The 20,142-nt window shown below is 38.8% G+C and overlaps 1 protein-coding gene across 1 annotated transcript in view; it reads left to right on the forward strand.

Annotated features, from left to right (window-relative positions):
* The first annotated feature begins 395 nt into the window (after positions 1–395).
* LOC103151383 (heparan sulfate glucosamine 3-O-sulfotransferase 3A1) overlaps positions 396–20,142 on the forward strand; it is a 33,422-nt gene continuing 13,675 nt past the window's right edge. Inside the window, exon 1 of the mRNA XM_007571407.2 lies at positions 396–1,134. Coding sequence (XP_007571469.1) covers positions 638–1,134 — 497 coding nt within the window. The 5' untranslated portion in view covers positions 396–637. The remainder of the gene's footprint in view (positions 1,135–20,142) is intronic.

The following is a 20,142-nucleotide window of genomic DNA, read 5'->3' on the forward strand; positions in this document are numbered from 1 at the left end:
ACATCTCTTCTATTTCCTTGATCAACAATACTGTATTCTATAATGTAAAATTGCAGGTTTCTGTAGCAGCAACTTTTACTTTTCTCTACATTTGGAGCTTGAATTCAATGCCAGCAGGATTTCCTTCATATTAAAACGTAAAAATAAATGTGTTTAAATCATTCAAGAGTATTTTAGTTGTCTTCCTCAAGTCTATATTCATCCTTTAAACTTACTAATTTCGCAAATTAGTGAGCCTACCATGATTTCCACCCACCTGCAAGCTTATTGGTTGTTTGGTTCGCTCTTCTCCCTCCCATTGGTCAGGTGCCGTGTCAGTCATCGAACTTGACGTGTGAGACAAGTTTACAACTCTATACACGTGCAGCTGGTGAATCAGGAGCATCCTACATCAGGAGAGAGGCGCAGTCTATAACCCAAGTGTTTAATTAATCCACCTCCATTTTCGCGAGGTTATCTTTGTTTTATTTAAGGTAGTTTTGCCTTACATGTCAAGTTTAAGCCCCATGTGTTGTTTTGGGAGGGTTTATGCTTCACAACGCAGGGTGGATGAAGATTATTTTCGCACTTTTCTTCATGGAAAGTGGATTCAGTGATGTTCGCTTAGCATGGCTGTGGCTCCTTCACCGGAGCCGGTATGGCTTTTAGCCTCATCCGCAAACTGGACCCCCCGTCCCGAGGCATCCTGTCCAGGAAAGCGGTGGTCATGCTCTGTTCCCTCCTCGCCCCTCTCATCCTCCTGCACCTCCTCACCGACCGCTGCGCCTCGCCTTCACCGATCAGAGGCTCTCCGCGGAACAAGCGGCTCGTGAGCGAACGGCGCGCCGCTGGCCACGGGGTCGCCGAAGGGGCTGTAACGGCTGTGCGCGCGGGACCGACGGTTTGGCAGCTTCCAGAGGAGTCACCTGCTTTTCCGCCGCCGCAGGACCTGGTCGTTTCTCCCAGGTTAGCAGGTAAAATCAGCCCGCTCGGGGAGGGGAGCAAGAAGCTGCCCCAAGCTCTCATCATCGGGGTGAAGAAAGGAGGGACCCGAGCTCTGCTGGAGTTTCTACGGGTACATCCGGACATCAGGGCAGTGGGAGCGGAGCCGCACTTCTTCGACCGTAACTATGACTACGGACTGGAGTGGTACAGGTAAATATGTACAAATAATATAGTTTATACCGAAGAAAGAAAAGGTTGTGTAAATGTTCCTCAAGCTTAAATGAAGCAGAATATTAAAACTCCAAAAAGAATTCCAGCCTATTTCAGTATTTATTAAAATGTCCAAATTAAAGGTCTAAAATGGCCAGTAAGTAATGTAGACTTTATATTTCCTTGGCTTATCTTGCAAGCAAAACGTTACAATTAAAGCATGAGCGCACATTCTTTTGGAAAAAACCTCAAACTCAATAATTTTCACGTCTCAACAAATCAAATTGCCCAGATTTGCAAGTAAGAGAAAATAAAATAACGTTTTTACAAGTGTAACATCAAATTGTGATATGAAAACAGCTAAGTTAAAAGTTGTAATTGCCCTGAATATAATGTGCATAAATGACACTTCAATGTGCTCCCTCACTATAGAGTTTTATGACGTTATTAATTGTCTGGATATAGTTATCAATAGATATAGTTCTGAATACTGTTAAATACCAAATTACATTTTTATGTTTTTCATTTTCAAAACTGTTTCACAAATTAAGTACATTATTTAACTTTAAAAAACAATTTATTTTTAATGGTTAATGTACAAAGTTTCAATAGATTAATATAAGAATAACCCAACTGTGCTGTTGTGGGTTATCCTAATATTTCAGTAAAGCTCTAAAAAGTTCTAATTGTAACCAACTGAATTAATATGGCACCTTTCCAGTCATACTGACCACTCATAGCGCTCCACACTACAGCTAGATACACCCATTCGCACTGACAAACACACACAACAATATGCAGGTTGTAAGCTAGATTGGGATGAAGGCACATCAACATGCGACAGGGGAAACTGAATCAAACGTACAACTTTGCGATTTCAAGACAGTTACTTTACCACTGAGCTACAATTGCCAAATATAAAACTAAACTCTGCAGATACATGATACATGGTTTCCAGTAGGATTGTGGTTGTATTTCATCAGACTATTTCATCTTCAAATAAGGATGGATCTTTTTCTTTTTTAATTGAGAGTGGCTAATATTTCATCCCTCAGAATTTTCGCACCATCCCCTTACTGCCGTCCTTTCTGCTGTTTTAATTTATTTATGATTTTGAGATACAAACCTAACATTAGCCTGCTTCTTCTCTACTTTGATATGACTCTTTGATCATTTGTCCCTTAACTTGTTTTGTTTGCAGCTCCAGTCAGTCATTAGAGCATGCAAATAATGGTTTTGCTGCTTCTCCGAATAAGCACTTTGCTTTCGACATCGTAAATATTAATAAGTCCAACTATGTTGCATTATGTTCAGTGCTCTTCCCTTAAGGTACGGACTGTGTCTGTTTTGGCTTGCCATTCAGTCGGAATCTTTGGGAATCTTTGAAAGGAACTGGATTATGCTGTTCTGAGTCATTAAATTGCCACAGTGATAGATAGTGTTTTTCTTGTGTTTTATTTGGCCTCCCATACATCACTGATAAAGACATGTCACAGTCCAGAAATCTTTATTTTGAATCTCAACTCTCAGAAGTAGCCTAATTGCTGCTGAAATCAGCACAGCCTGTTGATTTATTGAAGCTGCGTTGGCTCTGGTTTTATTAGATGTTATCAAGCGGCTCATTTTGTTTCACATTTCAGGCTTGACCACCTTTAGCTTCTTTAGTCAAACCCCATGGAAACAAACTTTAAGCCAGTTTTAGAAACAACCGAGGGAGGAAAAACAAGTAGTTAAAATATTTTTGATAATTTGCGGTTCACATTTTCTCTGCTGAGTCTCTGCTGTGTCAAAAGTTTCTCGAAAACATTTGCAACCTAATTTCTTTTTTAAACCTATCCATAGTGAGACACACACATGATTTAACTATTTGTTCTGTCATTCTAAGTTTTCTACAAATATTTGTTTCCACAGTTACACCATTATACATATCCTGCAGATACCTCACAAGCTAAATTGTTACAATGTCAGATATGTTCCTAAATGCTAACAATATTTACACAAGACTTCAAAATGATACATTTGTCTTCTTAGGATTTAAATTTTCACACTAGAGCAAAAATATGAAATAAACAGATGTTTAGTAGCAGCTTTTACGTACCTATGCGTGTTAAAACCTTGTTGCCATTTTCATAGAAGAGTACTAGTAAAACAAAATGACAAAAGCTGGCCAATTAGTCAGATTATGAGCTGCTTTTGTTGCTCTTAGTTTGCTACCAGTATTAGAAACAATGTCAACTGGATGGTCGGTGTTGCTTGATTCTGTGAAAGCTTGTGTTTCTTAGCAGCCAGAAACATTTACAGCTGAATTTTTCTTATTTGGAAGTGAAGGGAAATAGTAGCGATTTTTTTTTTTTTCAGCCTGCTGATCAACAGTGGGCAGCAGCGATTCTGAAATTGTAACATTTTAAGCCGGTCTAGATTCCCCTAAAGGCTTCAGGAAGGTTGGCGTTAAAGTGTTTTTTGTTTTTGTTAACCGGAAAGGTTAAAATCTTGTCCATGGCTTTTGTAGTTTGATTTTGCTTTTAGAGAATCAGATTCCAAGTAAATACACATTTACTCTCCCTTAATGTCTCCTTTTCCTCTTGGAGGAGTTTCTGTAGCTCATGTCGAATTTGTGATTGATTTCATCTGTCACTGCTGAAACTCTGTGAGTGAGTGTTGGTGTGTTCACATTTCTGCAGGCCTGTGGGGAATAATGGCTCTTCCTCTCAGTGGCTCTCTGTCTAATGGGGCATTGCCGACATTGCGGCTCTGTTATTAAGAAGGATTAGGGCCATAATGAAAGGTTACCTGAGTGTCTCAGGAGGTATAATTCACCCTTTTGATTGAGTTAACACTACGCACAGCACCGCCTAAAAGCCCAGAGACCAAACTTTTACTCTCGTTCACCAACAACTCCCTTCAGAGCCCCCTCTCGCCCTCCTCCCCTTCGCTTCCCCTAAACATTTTGGCTTTCTCCCATCTCCCACTCACACACCGCCCTCTTTGTACCTCGCTGAGAGTGAACATTCTCTTTTTGCCATCACTCTTTCACACTCTTCTGTTTACCTATTCATCCATTGTGGGGTTTTATATCCATGAGGGTCCCATCTATCCCGAGGAGTTGCCAAGATTCTCTGGAATTTGGATCGCGGCTCCGAGGACAGACCTCCGTGCCGGTCCACCTTAATGCTGCCCATTAAAACAACAAAAAGATCCTTGAATTAGAAAGAGGAATAAATAACTGTTAGAAGAACACAGTCCACTCAGCCGGAGTTCATCTTGTCGGCTCTTCCCTACAACGTCTGAGAGTCCTCCTGTTGATGGCTCTTGTGTTTCTTTTTTTTTCCACTAAGATTGTGATTGAACTTTGTTCATTCCGAGTTGTTAGTTTGAGGGCATACAAAGGTATTTTCTTGTGCTTCGCTGGTGCTTGTCGAAACCAAGAAATCGGTCTGATTGCAATGGTTAAACCAACAAACTCCTTGACAAAGTTGCTGCTGCCGCCATGCAGTTATTTTAAGAAACTCTTAAAATTCCTCTTCTGTGGGTATGGTATGTTTATAAAACATCTTTTATGTGATGGTTAAAAAGCTGAGCGTAAGGATGCACACACGTGACATACATGGTGACTTACCAAATTAAGAATATCAGATTGTTTTGAAAATGGCCGTAGCTTTATCCTTCCTTTTGTAGATTAACAGTGTTCTGGAATTTTCTTCGTTTTCCCATACTGCAGTGTGCAAAAATGAGTCTTTGTATAAAACAAATATTTGTTAGTTACATTTATTAGATAAATTTATAGTTACATTTATAAATGCAACTAGTAGTTCTAGAGGAACTACTAGAGGAGTTCCTCTAGTAATTTCCAGTTGGATTTTGCTGAAACTTTCAGTGTGTGATTATGCCACTGCAATTACAAGATTCATTTAAGGCTTTGTACACTTCTTTACCCAGGGAACCAGGAAATGTAGAGGGTTCAATATATTTTTGAATCCAAAATAATTTTTTGAGAAGTTTTATGTGTTTCCTTGAAGTTTACTTTTTTAAATCAAAATCAAATTTCAGATGTTTCATATTGTTTTGATTGTTTTTTTTTTAATGCATTAAACAAACCAAGTATCCAGTCAGTTGGTTTTACATTTCACCGCACATTACTCTGTCTAACCACACACACAACCTGTTCTTGTTCCGGCTCTTGTTGTGGAAATGGACACCCCAAGCGAACAAGCAGGTCAAGCACAAGCACTGTGAAGTAAGGCGGAGGTCCGTGCTACAGAGTGGTAACTATTATGTTTTTGGCCGACTTGGGTTACTGAACACCCAGGCTTTCACCTGTCCTTCAGACGGCTAAAGACCGGTTGGATTAGGCCTCACCTGATCCCTGAGTGGGCTAATTACGCTCCATAAAAACATGGATGACCACACAAAGAACAAACTCAACTATAACTGCTTAAAAAAGGTGACTAAAGTAAACAGCTGCTTTAGAGGAAATTTGTTTTCTATGGTTTATCGGAATGAAATTTTTTATGCGATATTGTTTTTTCATATTTGTAAAACCAGGAAAAAAGCCAACAGAATCTGTATGTTTGTGTAGAAAATCCTAAGAAATCACATTATCTTAAGCTGTAGCGTTCCTTTAACCACACAGGTACTTAAGACAAAGTTCTGTAATGGTAAAAAAAACAGTTTTTGATTATAAATGCAATGACCCAGTGTTGACTTGTGATTGCAACTGCCTACGTTTCGTACGCAGATCTCTTTCCCTCTGTCGCTCCGTGATTAGTGCCGCCAGACAGTTTTAGATGTGGATAAACTCAGAGCAAATTAAGGATTTTATTTCTGATTTTCAAGTATAACCCAAGATCCAAATGTAATTCTTTAAGTAAGTAAAATTACTGGAAATCCATAAGAGTTTTCAAAAAGCCATTAAAGTTTTTTCTCCCCCTGTAATTGTAACTGATTAGCCAGGTTAGTTAGGCCAAATGTTGTTTTTTTTTTTTGTTTTTTTTTTTGTTTTTATGAAAGACAATTTAGAGTCGGTAGAAAGCTAATAAAAAGCAGCATTAAATCAATGTTCATCTGTTGGCTCTTTTATCTGGGTGGCTGAGTTTAAACATTGTCCTCATCTGCTGTTGATTCATATTTCTTATGTCGTTCTGTGAAGTTCGGCAAATTGTTGGAAAGAATGACACAACTCCAACTGGGAGTTATACATTAAGACCTTGTGTTCGTCGTACGACAGGAATGTTCTCATGTTATACAAAGCTTTCTGTAATTTAATCAGCCCCTTGGAAATTTTACAATACTTAAATCACAGCAGTGAAAAAAAATACCTATTTGCATGTGAGCATTGCTTGTCTTGCGACTGCTTTGGTGCGAAACACACAGCAGCTGCAATTGAAGACTCAGTATAGCAGAAATCCTTTTTTAGGAACAATTTCTGTGAAAATATAATCTTAATCTTTTTCATTCCCATTGCTATTTTTCAGAAGGTTGAAAATGATCATATTAACTGTGTAGGTTTTTAGGAGGGTTCTTAGTTTTCACAAATCCTTTAATTTTGGCTTCACTTTTATATAAATACATATTCATCTGGAGGTGGATTTTCTTTGTAAGATAGTTTCATTATATTATTGCATCACATAAAACTACGGACGTTATCTTAAAATTCTTTGATTTGTTTGTGGTTTGATTTAAAGCTACTGCCTTCGTCAATTTTCTGTTACGTTATGGACTTTAAAAAATAAGAATATGTCAATAGATTAATAATTTATTCACAAAGCACTTCTACAGATAGCTTTTAAAAGTGATGTATGAAATAAGATAAGAGAAAATGTCTTAAAACTCAAAACCACAGGAGATGAAAACATAAAGGCAAGCAAATATGTCTGAACTTATGCAAGTCTGAAAAGACAATAAAAGGCAGAAAATATATTTATGATGAAGTATTTTTAAACCAAAGCAAATGGCTGAATAAATCTGTAAATTTTTTCATAATTTTCTGTTTAGTCAGAAGATCCTATCATTCACAGCTTTATATATGAGCAATAATATTTTAAAAAGAAACTTAAAGTGGGAATTAATTAATTAGCCTTAAGAATGTGGGAACTTTGATTGGACCTTTTATGGGAAACGACAATTTATTGACAGTGAGAATGAAAGTAATATTTACAGAGAAGACAAATACGAATTAGGATCTCAAATTTAAAATTACTAGGGCAAAACAACATAATTGTGCAAAGACGGGTCTGTAATTGTGCCTGTCCCATCATGTTGTTAAAAAGGTTGTAACATGTTTACAGTTGTAAAAACAGTTGTAAAATATGCCATCTGACTTGTTACCTGAACTGCCTTACTTTTATTCTCATCTGGACCTACTCGAGTTCGGGAAATGGTCTAATGCCTCTGCGGGTGAAACCGCCAACTGGTCACAGAAAAGTCGTCTTGGTTCTCAGCTTAAATGGGCAGGACTGGTATTAGTCTGGGATACATTACTTCAAACAGGCTGATTTTCTCACTCCAGTTCTGAACAGCATTTAGTTGTTCTTTATAACTCTGAGGAGCTAAGGAACATTCCTAAAAAAAAAAAAAAACTAACTCTGCCACTGGATATTTTTAAAACCTTTCTCTTTGTTGTCCACGGTAGTTCAAACAGCAGCTTATGCACAATTTTTCAGTAGCATAATCTACACATTTTTGTGAAAATTTAAGGGTCGTCATCAAAGTTAACTTAATCAGCTAAGGTCCTGCAAAAAGTCCCTCTTACGACTAAATATTGCTTACCAAGTTTTATATTTAACTTTTTAAGTCTTTGGTGCATTCCTTCATTGTGTCTTCTGTGAGTTTTTTTAAATGCCAGAGCGTTTCCATGAGAAACGCTCTGGCATTATTCAGTTGTTCTGTAGTAGTTGTAAAATTTAAATGCCGTTAACCTGTGACAAAACTACATGACGTGTAATTTGGAGCAGCAACCAAGAAAACCGAACAACTGCTGTGTTTTTTTTTTTCGAAACAGTTATTATTCTGTGTGAAAAATTGGGATCCATCCACCCAGCCTGGACCCTGCAGTAATATCTACCATAAATTCACATCGACCTCTATTGCACAACATAAAAATATGGCTATTGAGACGTTTTTGGATATCTGAGTCAGTAAATGTATTTTTAATTCTTAGTTGTAAAATATTTAGGAATTCTGTTTATGTAGTATTTTAGAGAGGTGAAGACTCCAGAAACATTTAAAAGACTAGCAAAAACACATTCTTAGCAGACTAACGTTTTGGCGTTTGACCCTAGTCAAGGTCAGTTTTAATTATGACATGTAGGAAAGTTTTTAAACATCATGAATTTGACCCATTGAAATACCCTGTGCTCTAAAGACGTGTCAGTTTACTTGGTATTGATTACACAAATTACCAATCAGTCTGAAAATATTCCTAGTGACTGAGAGCTTGCTTCCCTTTGAAGTTAAATTAAAATTTTCCCTGAATTTAATTTAGCAAATCTCTCAGGTAAAAACATAAAATTTAAGTAATGTAATATACTTATTTGATCTATAAATAATAATAAAAAAAAGTTTTCTGCATATTCCAGATAGTATTATATTTTACAATAATTGCCTCAGATTTTCTGGAGCATCTGTTAAAAGCAGCAGGGTTTTCCGGGGCAGGTGGAGTGGAAGGTCCGGACGGAGGTGGAGGAGGTCGTGACAGGGGTTGCAGAGGGCACACACTCAGTGGACGGGAGGTAATGTGATCACCAAAAGACCTCCGGAGCATGAGCTCTGAGCTGCCTTTGGATTGTGAAAGTGATTATCGGGGGGTATAATTGTACAGCCTGGACGCTCACCTCTTGCTGAAGGCATGCAGACCACAACCACGGCGCCCCAACCCTCTCATAACCCCCTCCACCACACACCCCCAACTCCTTGACCTCCTCCGCCCCCCGCCGACTTCTCTGCAGCTGACCCTTGTAGGCCCCATGTTGGGGAGGTAGATGGAAGCAAGGGAAATATCAAAAGTAGTGCCTGTCAGCAGCTGCCCTGTGGCATCCCGAGAATCTGCCCTCCAATGGGTGGGTGAGGACAGGCAGCAGGTGCAGACCCCACCTGGATCTCCACTGCTCACACCTGATGCATTCACCTGACACACCTAAAATAAGACTATTTGTTGTCTGCGTGAACTGGGAGGCCGGTGTCGTGCTTTGGTGCAGATTTTTCAGGTGTCAGGGATCAGCACCTCCTGGGGCTTTGATGAACATGTGAAGAAAGGAAGGGTGATTGATCAGAGTCAGGAGGGTCGTCCGGAGGGCTTCAGCCGACCACAGCAGCCTCGGACCTCGCAGTGCCAACAGATGGTACGCCAGCACTGGGGTCAGGTTACATTGTTTCTAGGATTCAGTTGTTTGTTCACTTTTGGGTTTATGTGTACACAAGTCGGCAACCTATATGACCTGGTTGTGTCTCAGCTTAGCAGCTGTTGGCCTTTTTATGAGCTTTCAGTCGCGACTTTATGAGGCATTTATTCTGGGATTCATATTTCCGAATGAGAACTTGAGGTCAGTTTCTTTTTTTTTTTCTTTTTTTTTTTGGTTTTTTATTGCACTTAGCATTACAGAGCTGTGTATTTTTGTACAGTCAAGCTGTGATAGAGTATTGTTTTATTGCATTGTGTTGTGTCTGAAGTTAAGATGTGTGACCTTTTGAAAAGCAATTGCTTCACGTCTGAAGCTCAGAAAGCTATTTTCAGGCAGCATACTGTACCTGAAGCCATCACTGTTCTGGCAATTCTCTGAATGTCATTGATGCTTTTTTTTGTTGTTGTTTTTTTCCTTAAATCCATCTTAACCTGCCAAGTAATGTTTTCTAACAGTACAGCAATGCCGGCCTTAGGCTCTCCAGGGAATAACTTAAAAAAGAAATTGAGATTTTTCTGTACTATATATAAAGTCAAAGGTCGATGGTGGTTAAGTATTATCCTTCCTCCAACAACCTCTAGAATTCATGCATAGTAAGACTTTAAGAGGATTTGCCAGAGAGCATCAGGATTTCAAAACGGTGAGGCCAAACCACGTTATTTGGGCACAGAGGGGCTCGGTAAATGATGTATGGATGGAGCATGTATGTTTTACGACTCTCTGTGGTGTGGATTGGCGGGGTAAGCCTATGCCTTAGCGTGATGGATCTCTCTTTCCCATCTCTCAGGCTGCACTTTTATCACAGGAAAGGGAGCTCTCCACATTTTCCACTAAAAAGGAGAACAGTGAGCCACAGAAAGAAAGGAAGACCCATCGCTGTGGAAATCTTGGGAGCCAATGAAATGAAGGAAACCCTTTTCTCCTGTGTCCACCATTTTATATTCCTACTTTGGGATCTTTGTCAATATTTAGTGGCGTGATAAATGAAGATAATTTAAAACCTGCTTTTTTTTTTATTTACTCTTGTTATCTTATTCTGTTATTAAAATTAGTCTGATCACCGAAGCGATTCAGCTTGATGGAAAAAAAGAAATAATACAAAACCTTAGAGAAACATACTCTTGGCAAGTTCACACTTTAGTATGTATTGAGATTAAACTAAGTTTATTTACTCATAATCTAATCAATGCATCAATATAACAAAAATCAGTTGCTTTGAGTGATCAATATTATGAATAAAAGAAGCTGATAAATGTATGTATATTCCTCATAATTAAAATGTACTTAGTCATCATTAAAATAAAATCAAAATTAAAATAAACACTTTATTTATTAAAAATATAAACGAGAACTGCTAATCTGAGAAAGTCGCACACAAACACACACTGTTGTTTTTGCCAAAAGGCCACTCCCACTGGAAAGTGGTTGGTTTTGGCCCTAGTCTGGTGAAATATTAAAGCTTTCTTAATTTCTAATTTAGCAAAGCAAGAGAGAGTTTGACATTTATTAACAGGCATTTAAACCACACTCCTCCACTCAATGCCCTTGGAAGCCATGAAAACATTCATATTTTTGACATTTTAGGGCGCCAGTTGCACGGAATAAAATGTTATTTTGGCCAGACCCCAAAAGTCTCGCAAGGACTTTTTAAAGTGACCTGGAGAAAAGCAGTAGGAGAAAAGGTCAAAGGTCAAATCACATATGTTTGTGTGTACCACAGGTAACAAAAGTTAATGCAAGCTGAAAAGCATTTTGTGTGACTGCTACTCAGAGAAGTTGCTCACGCCAGCTCTTGATGTGTGTTCACTGAGCAGGAAAGTCTTTTCGAGTGTTTTCCATGGGCTTATTGGCTTACATGGATTTGTTTTCCTCTCCTGTCTGTGCTTAAAGGCATGGACGCTGTCACATTCACAGTGTGCATTATCTGCAGCTGCCGGTGTGGCGATAGGATGGCAGCGAACGGCGCTTTCAGTCTTCTCCATCGGGGGGCTCCGGCCATGCCAGTTGCTTTGGCAGAGTCTGCCCAGCAGACATGGGCAGAGGCCATGGCAGACGGCACCTCAGGCACAACCCTGGTTTGACTGCCCAACCTCTGTCTACGTGCAGCACACTGCAGCAGAGCTCGAGGCGCGTGTGCGTGGCTCTCTGAGTCCATTTTAGGGGGATTGGCACTTTTTTGGAACCGCCACCAAAGAGACCAACATCCTTTCGCTCAGATGTTATTTTCAAGCTTTCAGCACCTCCGTATCCAGCGTATTCTGCATATTCCAGCTACACTACGAACAAAGACTCTCACAGTAGTGATGAGTGAAATAAAACATGCTGAAGATTAGGGTTTGGCATCAGTAAAGACCACCACTGGAAATCCTGTACAATTTTTTAAATATCTAATAATGGAGGTGGTGAATGGAGAGAGAATGACAGAGTGCCACTTAATCTGCTGCGAGAGCTTTTCTATTCAAACAGAAGCGTCGTGTATCTGTTGCATGTGCGGTTTGAAAAAGCTACCTGATTCTTCAAATAGAAATCCAGCTGTTCAAACAAAGTCTTTTGTATTTCACGTGTGAGTGGTTGCATTTTATAAAGCAGCCATTCACTGCGTAAAATAAGATGTCCCTCAGCAAATGATCAAATAAAATTTATCACAAGCACAGGTTTAGTCTTCTTTGCTTACCAGACCTCAGGTCAAAGTTGTTGTTTTTTTTAAATTCCAGCTTCAGTCTTTCAGATCTTTTACAGTTTACTCATCAGAATAACAATAATAATAATTTTAAAAAAAACATGCAGTCTCTACTAACTACCACCGAACGTCAGGCGGCTTGATTAAGGGGAGGAATCTGTTAGAAATTGAGTTTGCCACCCTGGACTTGCTCGTTGATAGATGGAGTGCAACTGCACAACCTCTGCCTTTTTTACATAAAGATGGAAAAGGGTGATAAAGGGGCCGTGTAACAGCAGAGCCTGTGATTGATGGGCCCACAGGGGAGTGCAGAGAACCACACAGTAATTCAATTAATCTTAACCTGAACACTGGTAATTGCTACTGTAACTAGGTCTGACTGTATATTAGACAGGAAGGAGATTGCTGTCAGAGGAGCATGTCCAACTAATAGCAGAAGGAAGAAACATGCATGGAATTCTGCTTTTTTTTTACCTTTTATGTCATCATTCTCCAGCCTAAAATTACGTTTTGCATGCAAATGAGACATTTGAGAAACTTTATTTTTTCTTTAGTTGTAAGCCAGGAATTAGAAAACGAGGATAAAAAAAAAAAAAATCTGTACGAAACACGCTGCTGTTAATTTTTTAATAAAATTCTATAGTTGTCTCTCAGAAAAATGTTACTGTTAACAATATAATCCTTCATTTTCTGAAATATATTTTTCCTCAGAATCACATAAGGAGACCATTGCCATACTCATAAACAGCGTCTTGTGAAAGTGTTTACATGCCTCGAACTTTTTCATAACAACACTATAAACTCCATTGTGCTGCACTAGGATCGTATGTAATAAACCAAAGCAAAGTAGTGCATAATTACAAAGCAGGAAAAGGATACATAGTTTTCATATTTGTTTATCATAAACCCCTGAAAAGCATTCTGCATTCAGTCCCTCTTCATTTTGACACCCGTAAATAACATCTAGTTTAGCCAATTGCCTTCAGTAGTCAGCTACCTATGTTCGCTATTTTGTGAAAGTCACCGAAATTTGTCAAAAAAAAAACAAAAAACATAATTAAACAATATTTAAAGCTTTAAAAATCTCACAGAGCGATGTTTAGTCCATCAGAAAATGGAAAGAGCATGACACAACTGGAAACTTGAGTCTTTTTTGTTTGTTCTGAGCATTAGTTCTGACAAAAACAAAGGTAGTCTTTGATTGGCTTCCGCGATCAAATTAGCCTTCTGTTTCTGCTTTTCTCATGTCCAAAGATCCCATTAAACTCTACAGCAGATGCTTTTGGATTGTCAGAAATCCTTTGAGCAAACCTCAACGTATTGATTGTTTCCTGGAGGATCCCAACAGGAGTTTGGAGGCGTTTACCAGGAGACAAAGAGACGAGACTTTGATTTTATGCACCCCCTGGAAATTAGATACCTTGAACACGGCATATAAATCAACTTTACTGTAAAATCTATTTTTTTCTTCCTCTCCATTATCCTTTGTATTCTTTTTTTTTTTTTTTTTGCTAGACACACCTCTGCTTTCTTTTCATGTCTTAAGATTCTTTCCATAGCTAGATTCTACAGCCGTAGTGTCTGGTATGAGATCTAAAGCGAGGAATTTGAAATAGCATGCTTTGCTAGTTTTTACATAAACGCAGTCAATTTTTTTTTTATCTGTGCAGTCGGCTGATCCTGGATCAGCCACTGTCGGAGGCAACTGCTGCTGTGACAGCATAGAACCTTGTGGGACTTGACATGAGACCGAGACAATTTAAGCATCAAATTTGCGGTGGGGTCGGGGGTTATTATGTAATTATGTTGTCAGGCTGATTGTTTACTTTGACATCTTCGTCCCACATAGACACATCCTCGCCTGCAATCGAGGCATCAATAAGGAGGAGGAAGCCGCTTATTTAGCCACCAGCGTAGACAGATGCACCAGATAAAGCATTTAAACTCCTTCCAATAAGATGATACACGTGCAGCTTCTGCACCTCCTCAAACAGACTTGCATTATTTATTAATTTAGCCAATTAGCAGGACTGAATTATTCACCCAGCTGCCTTGATCACATCCATTAACACCACCGTCATCTCATGTGAGATTCCTGCTACCTGGTGGAGGCATCTGGCTTACTTCCAGCATTCTGTGCTGCACTGCACTACAACCTACTTTCCCCCTCATGACAGCCTGGGAAACCTCTGGCCATAATGGCCACGTCTCAGAGGGAAGTGACCAATGATTATTTGCTTCCGATGTACTCAGAGGATGATAGCCGTCATCCGGGCCGCAGCATCCTGTTTAGTTCACCTATCTTGTTTTACGCATACATACATTTAAAAGGGACTGAAATACGATGCATTTCCAGGATATAAACCAGTTGTTTTGTTTCAAGATTTTATTTACAATCTGTGCTTTACTCAACTTGACTCTACATTCAACAGCTGACACCTCACATCGATTGGTCAGAGATTCTCATCTACAAACAGCAGCATGCCAGAGAGCGTACGTATTACATGGGGTGGTGTAAAAGTTTCACTGTGTGATAACCTTGAGTTAAAATGGCTTGGTTTAACTTTGTTATACAAACAATTTCAAGCAAAGATGTAACAATTATTTCACTACTTTTATTATACTAATATTTTACTACAGTGATTGTAGCAGTGATGATTATAGATATTTATTTTTGTTATCCTGTACTGTAGCCATCTAAATTTCTCATTTCAACTTTATTTCTAAAAGCACATTTAAGATAATCAGGATTTACCATCATCATGTATTTGTTCAGCTTCTTCCACTTATCAGGAGATTCGCACAGAGTCAAATTTTTCTCGGCGTCACACAGTAAACTGGTCAGTAGGAAACGGTGTTCACATTGAAGTTTTTTTGTATGCAACACCGCGGTGATAAGGTTGAGAGTTGGCCCTGGTGGTTATCCATTCCGATTGTGAAAAATTAAGGAATTTGTTGCAGGAAATGCAGGAAATCCAGTTGATTATGAAATCTCAACCGTCAGTGGACAGTGTGCAAGGAGTCCACGCATCTCACAGAATGAGCACAATACTCCTGAGTATGATAGAGCCTTTAGTCTTGGCATGCAGTTTCTCTGCCCAAACCAAGTTGCCTTGTTTTCCCTTTCCGAGGCACGAAAGTGAGCAGAACCACCAGACTTGACAATAGTCCTGAACAATAAATCCCAAAAACTCACAATCAAAAAAGTGTGCCAGCTGTAATTAGAATCCGTCACATCTCATTCATCAGTCATCCTTTATCTGGAACTGTGTAATCTTCGCTGTAATCTTTGTTAAATAGGAAATGAGAAAAATTACAACGACTTAAAGTAAACTTATATCTATGGACATAAATCATCCAAAGTAAAAGTAATATTAATGCTTATTGTGATCCTTTATGTTTAGCTTTAAACCAGACGTAAATGAGCTTTTCCCACAGCTTTAAAGGAAAAAAAAAAGTGCGTGTCACTGGGATTTATGGGGTCTCAAAATGCTGAACAAAACCGTTTCCTATTTTTACTGTGTTTACTGGACACACAGGCAGGCCCACTGCACATTTGATAAAAAGTGATTTATTTTCATTTGCTTATCTGGCTAATTGATGCCCCCCCCCAGGTCTCCCTGGCAGCAGTAATTTCATTACACAAACAACTCAGAGAAGTCTGATTAACACAAATGAGAGTGCAACAACCCCACTAGTTTACATGTTAACCTACACATTGGGAGTCATGTCAGTTTCACACTGACTCAACCTTCATTCTGCTTTGACGATTAAAAAGAAACAGGAAAGAAGGCTGAACTTGTTACTCTGATTATCCACCATGAAATACTGTAGTAAAACTTTGACATAATGTCATACTGTCATTTCATTTCAGTACTGTAACATATATTTCACCCCCACTTGTGCATACGTTTGTGCTAAGTTTGGTCTAAAAGTGAAAGTTTAGTAAACATCTACATTTAATTACAGTTGAATCTGTGAACTGGAGACTCGGATATAAGAGATGGAATCCTTGAAAACTGGACTCTGCAACCTGTCGTTAGCATTAACAGCCAATTCAGATTTTTTTGCACATTCCAACTTATTTTCTAAAACAAGTATATAGCAGAGATAAAAGAGCTGCATCTTCTATCTAATACAAATAGTAGTTTATAATCCAAAACAAAATGGATAACAAAGTCAACCCACAAATGTTCACCAAACCATATGTCTATTTTTGATGTGACTTATTTCAAAACAAAGTGCATCAAAACACATTCTGGTTGCTGATATACTTGTACAAAACGTGATATTTTTCAGCTGTATGCATTTACTCAACAAGACAGCATTTTTTAAAAGTATTTTCCCTCTCAGTCAGAGCCCATTAAGGGAAAATTGGCTGATTTTGACTACTTGCTGAACAAGCATATAAACAAAGTAAATCTGTGAGGTAAATTTTTTGCCTAAAACTAAAAGTTTAGTAAACATTTCTATTTATATAAAACTGGTCACATCTGGACATGCCTGTTGCAATTGGAAAGTATGAGTCTTGCTGAATTATTTTCCGTTTTCTTCAGTAAATATATATCAACTCTGTATCCTGGAGGCTTATTGTCATTGCACAGCCTGGTTAGCTCAACGTATTCCCACATGAAAAGCTAAGTTGTTTCCATCTGCCAGTACAATACAAATACTTTTTTTTTAGCTCTGAACCAAACAAAAGGACAACTTTATTTATGCAGTTTTGCATCTAGACTTCAGAAATCTTGTGTGAGGAATGAAAATTAAACTATAAAAGCTCATGTGGTTCCTGGATTCTGGATATGGTCCTATATAACATTCTCACTATTGCATGGTTTTTCCTTACGAATCTACAAACAACGAGCTAATTGTTTTAATTTATGACAGAAACCCACAATAGTACTTTCTGCTGCTAAAATATAGTTAAAAAAACATTTATTAGAAATTACACAGACTGGTGGAATCACACTTACTTCGCAATGGTGGAGTCATGTGCTTTTACGAGATTTTTTTTTGTGTGGTTTTGGAAACTGAGGGTCTGACGGGATGACCCTCTCCTGACCTCGCTTCTCTGCTGTCCGACCGTGACATTTACCGCACTCTTCCTGAGCATTGCGCTAAGACCGCAGGCGGGTTGATGGGAGAAAACGTTTCTCGGCCTTTTTTCAGTCAGCTGACCAGCAATGCACAGTAACAACTGGGGTAGGGGAAATATGGCATGTTTGGACAACTCATGCCACTATGCTTTCTCTGGCTACTCATTAAAAGCACCGTCATGTTTCAGAACGGCATAATGTCATTTTTTTTTGTCTTTGTAAAAACTTGACATATTTTATAACAGGCCCAGGCATACTTCATTTCAAATGCAGTGTATATTTAGAGAGGGATGTTCGGTTTTTAAGTGAAGAGTTACGCACAGACTTAATGCTGAATACCATCTTAATGAAAGCTATGTGTTACCTTGGCGTTAATGTATTGTGGCTCTCTTGCTTTTATTTGTTTTAAAATACTCATTATGGCCCTTGTAACAGTGGTGTTTACAAGTCAATATCCATGAGTTTGTTGGCCTCCAGAGACCGACGCATAACCAGACTTATTTCATTAAGAGCTCACAGTATCATCCCTGGTAAATGTCCTCTCATTGTTAATGTTCTTGTTTGTTTTAATCATCTAATGATCGGTGAACATAACTGGAAAAGCTTAAAACATACGTGCACAAACTCAATGACTGTTTCTGACGTGTAATAAAACATTGATATTTTCCATTTACCCCAGTAGCAGTGAATATTATTTTTCACTGCCCAGTTTTTTTCTCTTCTTTTTTTTTTCTTTTTTTGCTCCAGCATTTCTTTTACTTTCTTTGTTTTTATCCAGCTTGCTTTAAAACGGGGTTGGCTCGGACAGGGCATAAATCCAGCAGGAGGGATTTCCCCCTCGTCCACAAAGCTCCATTCTTTTTGGCAGTCAAACTCCCAGCATGCAAATCCAGCGCTTCATGATGCCGTCTTGAATGCATGTTTTTGGAGAGAGAGAGAGAGAGAGAGAGAGAGGAAAAAAATGGAAGAGAGCTCTAATACTCAGGGTTAATTTACACGAATGCAGAGATAGTTTCTACTAACAACCTGACCACACGCCTGTGTGGCCTTTGCTACACTTCGGAGGACTTGCTCATAAACCAAAACCATGTTTGCAACAATATTAGTGTATGTATATTTTCTAGGTTTACATTTCAACTGCAGGCTTCTAATGCAAATGCAAATGTGATTGAAAGTAGCTCATAATAGCCTCTATTCCACTGTCATGAATATGAATTGCATTAATATGCATTTGGTTTTGGTTTGCCGCTGCCGTTTGTCTGCACACATGTGAATAATCGTGCACACTCAGCCCCTCCTCATTATGGGCTTTATGCTGTATTTATTTATTTTCTAATTGTGCTTTAGACTGACCATATTTCTTCACACCACAGCCTTTATCTGTATTTAAGGCACATCTGTCATTCAAGGATGGAAGAGTTTGACTCCGTAATAGTGCAAACAACAGCCATTATCCCTCTGCGGAGCACTCTCTCAATGTTAATGTGTTTTTAGGACGATTACATCAGTGTGAAATATTGAAAAATAACCCACTGATTGATCACATGAATCATCAGGGCTGTGTCCCCTCCCCCCATTTACCATCTCTGTGGATAATATTCCAGGGCACAGCCTACAAGCAATCACCTGCTCACACAAGCTGTGGTTTGGGGGTTGTCTATGTAATCAGGTGGTCCTTGGTGACAATTGGACCATTTCTTATTGACTATTACAGGAAACCAGCAGCACAGGCCTTACCTCGGTAATGCTGCCTAAATACATCACAAGCTTATGAGTAAAAAAAAGGCAACATTCCTACCGGTGGTAACCGTTAATCTGTAGCTGTTCATGTGTGAAAAGCCTTCGGCAAATTTATCATTTGACACTGCATGTAAAATGTCCATTTGCACTTTTAAACCCTTAGCTCATAAATATATTTAGAGCTTTACTGGTTTGTCTTTCTACTTACTTTACATTTCTTACCAGTGGAGAGTTAGTTGTTGAAATCAGTGACATGGTAGTGAAGGAGGCTACATTGTATCCGTTTCAAAGGGGATGTTACAATGTTCACCGGTTATTACTCAAGTAATAATTCAAAATTATTTACTTGAGTAAAACAAACCAATTGTCAATAGGTTTTTAATCACTACTTTTAATAACAACTTAGCTTTATTGAGTCTGGTGTAGGAAAGGAGAGATATAGACTTAAAATTTATTGAGATTTCTTGTGTAATTGTGACATTTGCATTTATTACTGGTTTAACTGATTTGCACTGTAACTGCCAAAGATGAGAGGTCTACACATATAGGAAGCATCGGAAATCAGATTTTCAGGAACCAAACGGAGACAAAGAATAATGGCATCAACATTATAATAAATGTATGAAATTTCAAAGGAAGTGGGGGAAAAAATGACTTTAATTCTTTAAACTTGGAAGATCTTATTTAATGTCTTTTTAGCACTGAAAGTCGTGTTCAGTTTTAAGTGGGAAGAGGAAAACATCCCTACAGTATATCCATTGTCCAAACTTTAGAAAGGAGGTTATGCCTTGTAATTACATTCTATTTCTAGATCCATTTGTCTTTCCTTACAGAGAGCTGACAGGTTAAAACATTAGCACATTGTCAGCGGCTCCTCAGACGCCGCACTTCTCCATTGCACTTTATATTAACTTCCTCCAACTCAGCTTCCCAGATAGAGTTACCTCTCTGGAGCCTGGGGAGAAAGAGGAGGTGTTTTCCCGTTGCGTGGCCGGTTTAGCAGAGCCGTGATGGGGGCCTTCCGCATTCTCACTGGAGGTTTGTTGGATTCTGGGTCACAGTCCTGCCCTGGGCGCCCGCTGGCTGCACTTTGGCT

This window comes from Poecilia formosa, unplaced genomic scaffold, assembly GCF_000485575.1.
Source record: "Poecilia formosa unplaced genomic scaffold, Poecilia_formosa-5.1.2 Scaffold7, whole genome shotgun sequence".
Taxonomy (NCBI): Eukaryota; Metazoa; Chordata; class Actinopteri; order Cyprinodontiformes; family Poeciliidae; genus Poecilia; species Poecilia formosa.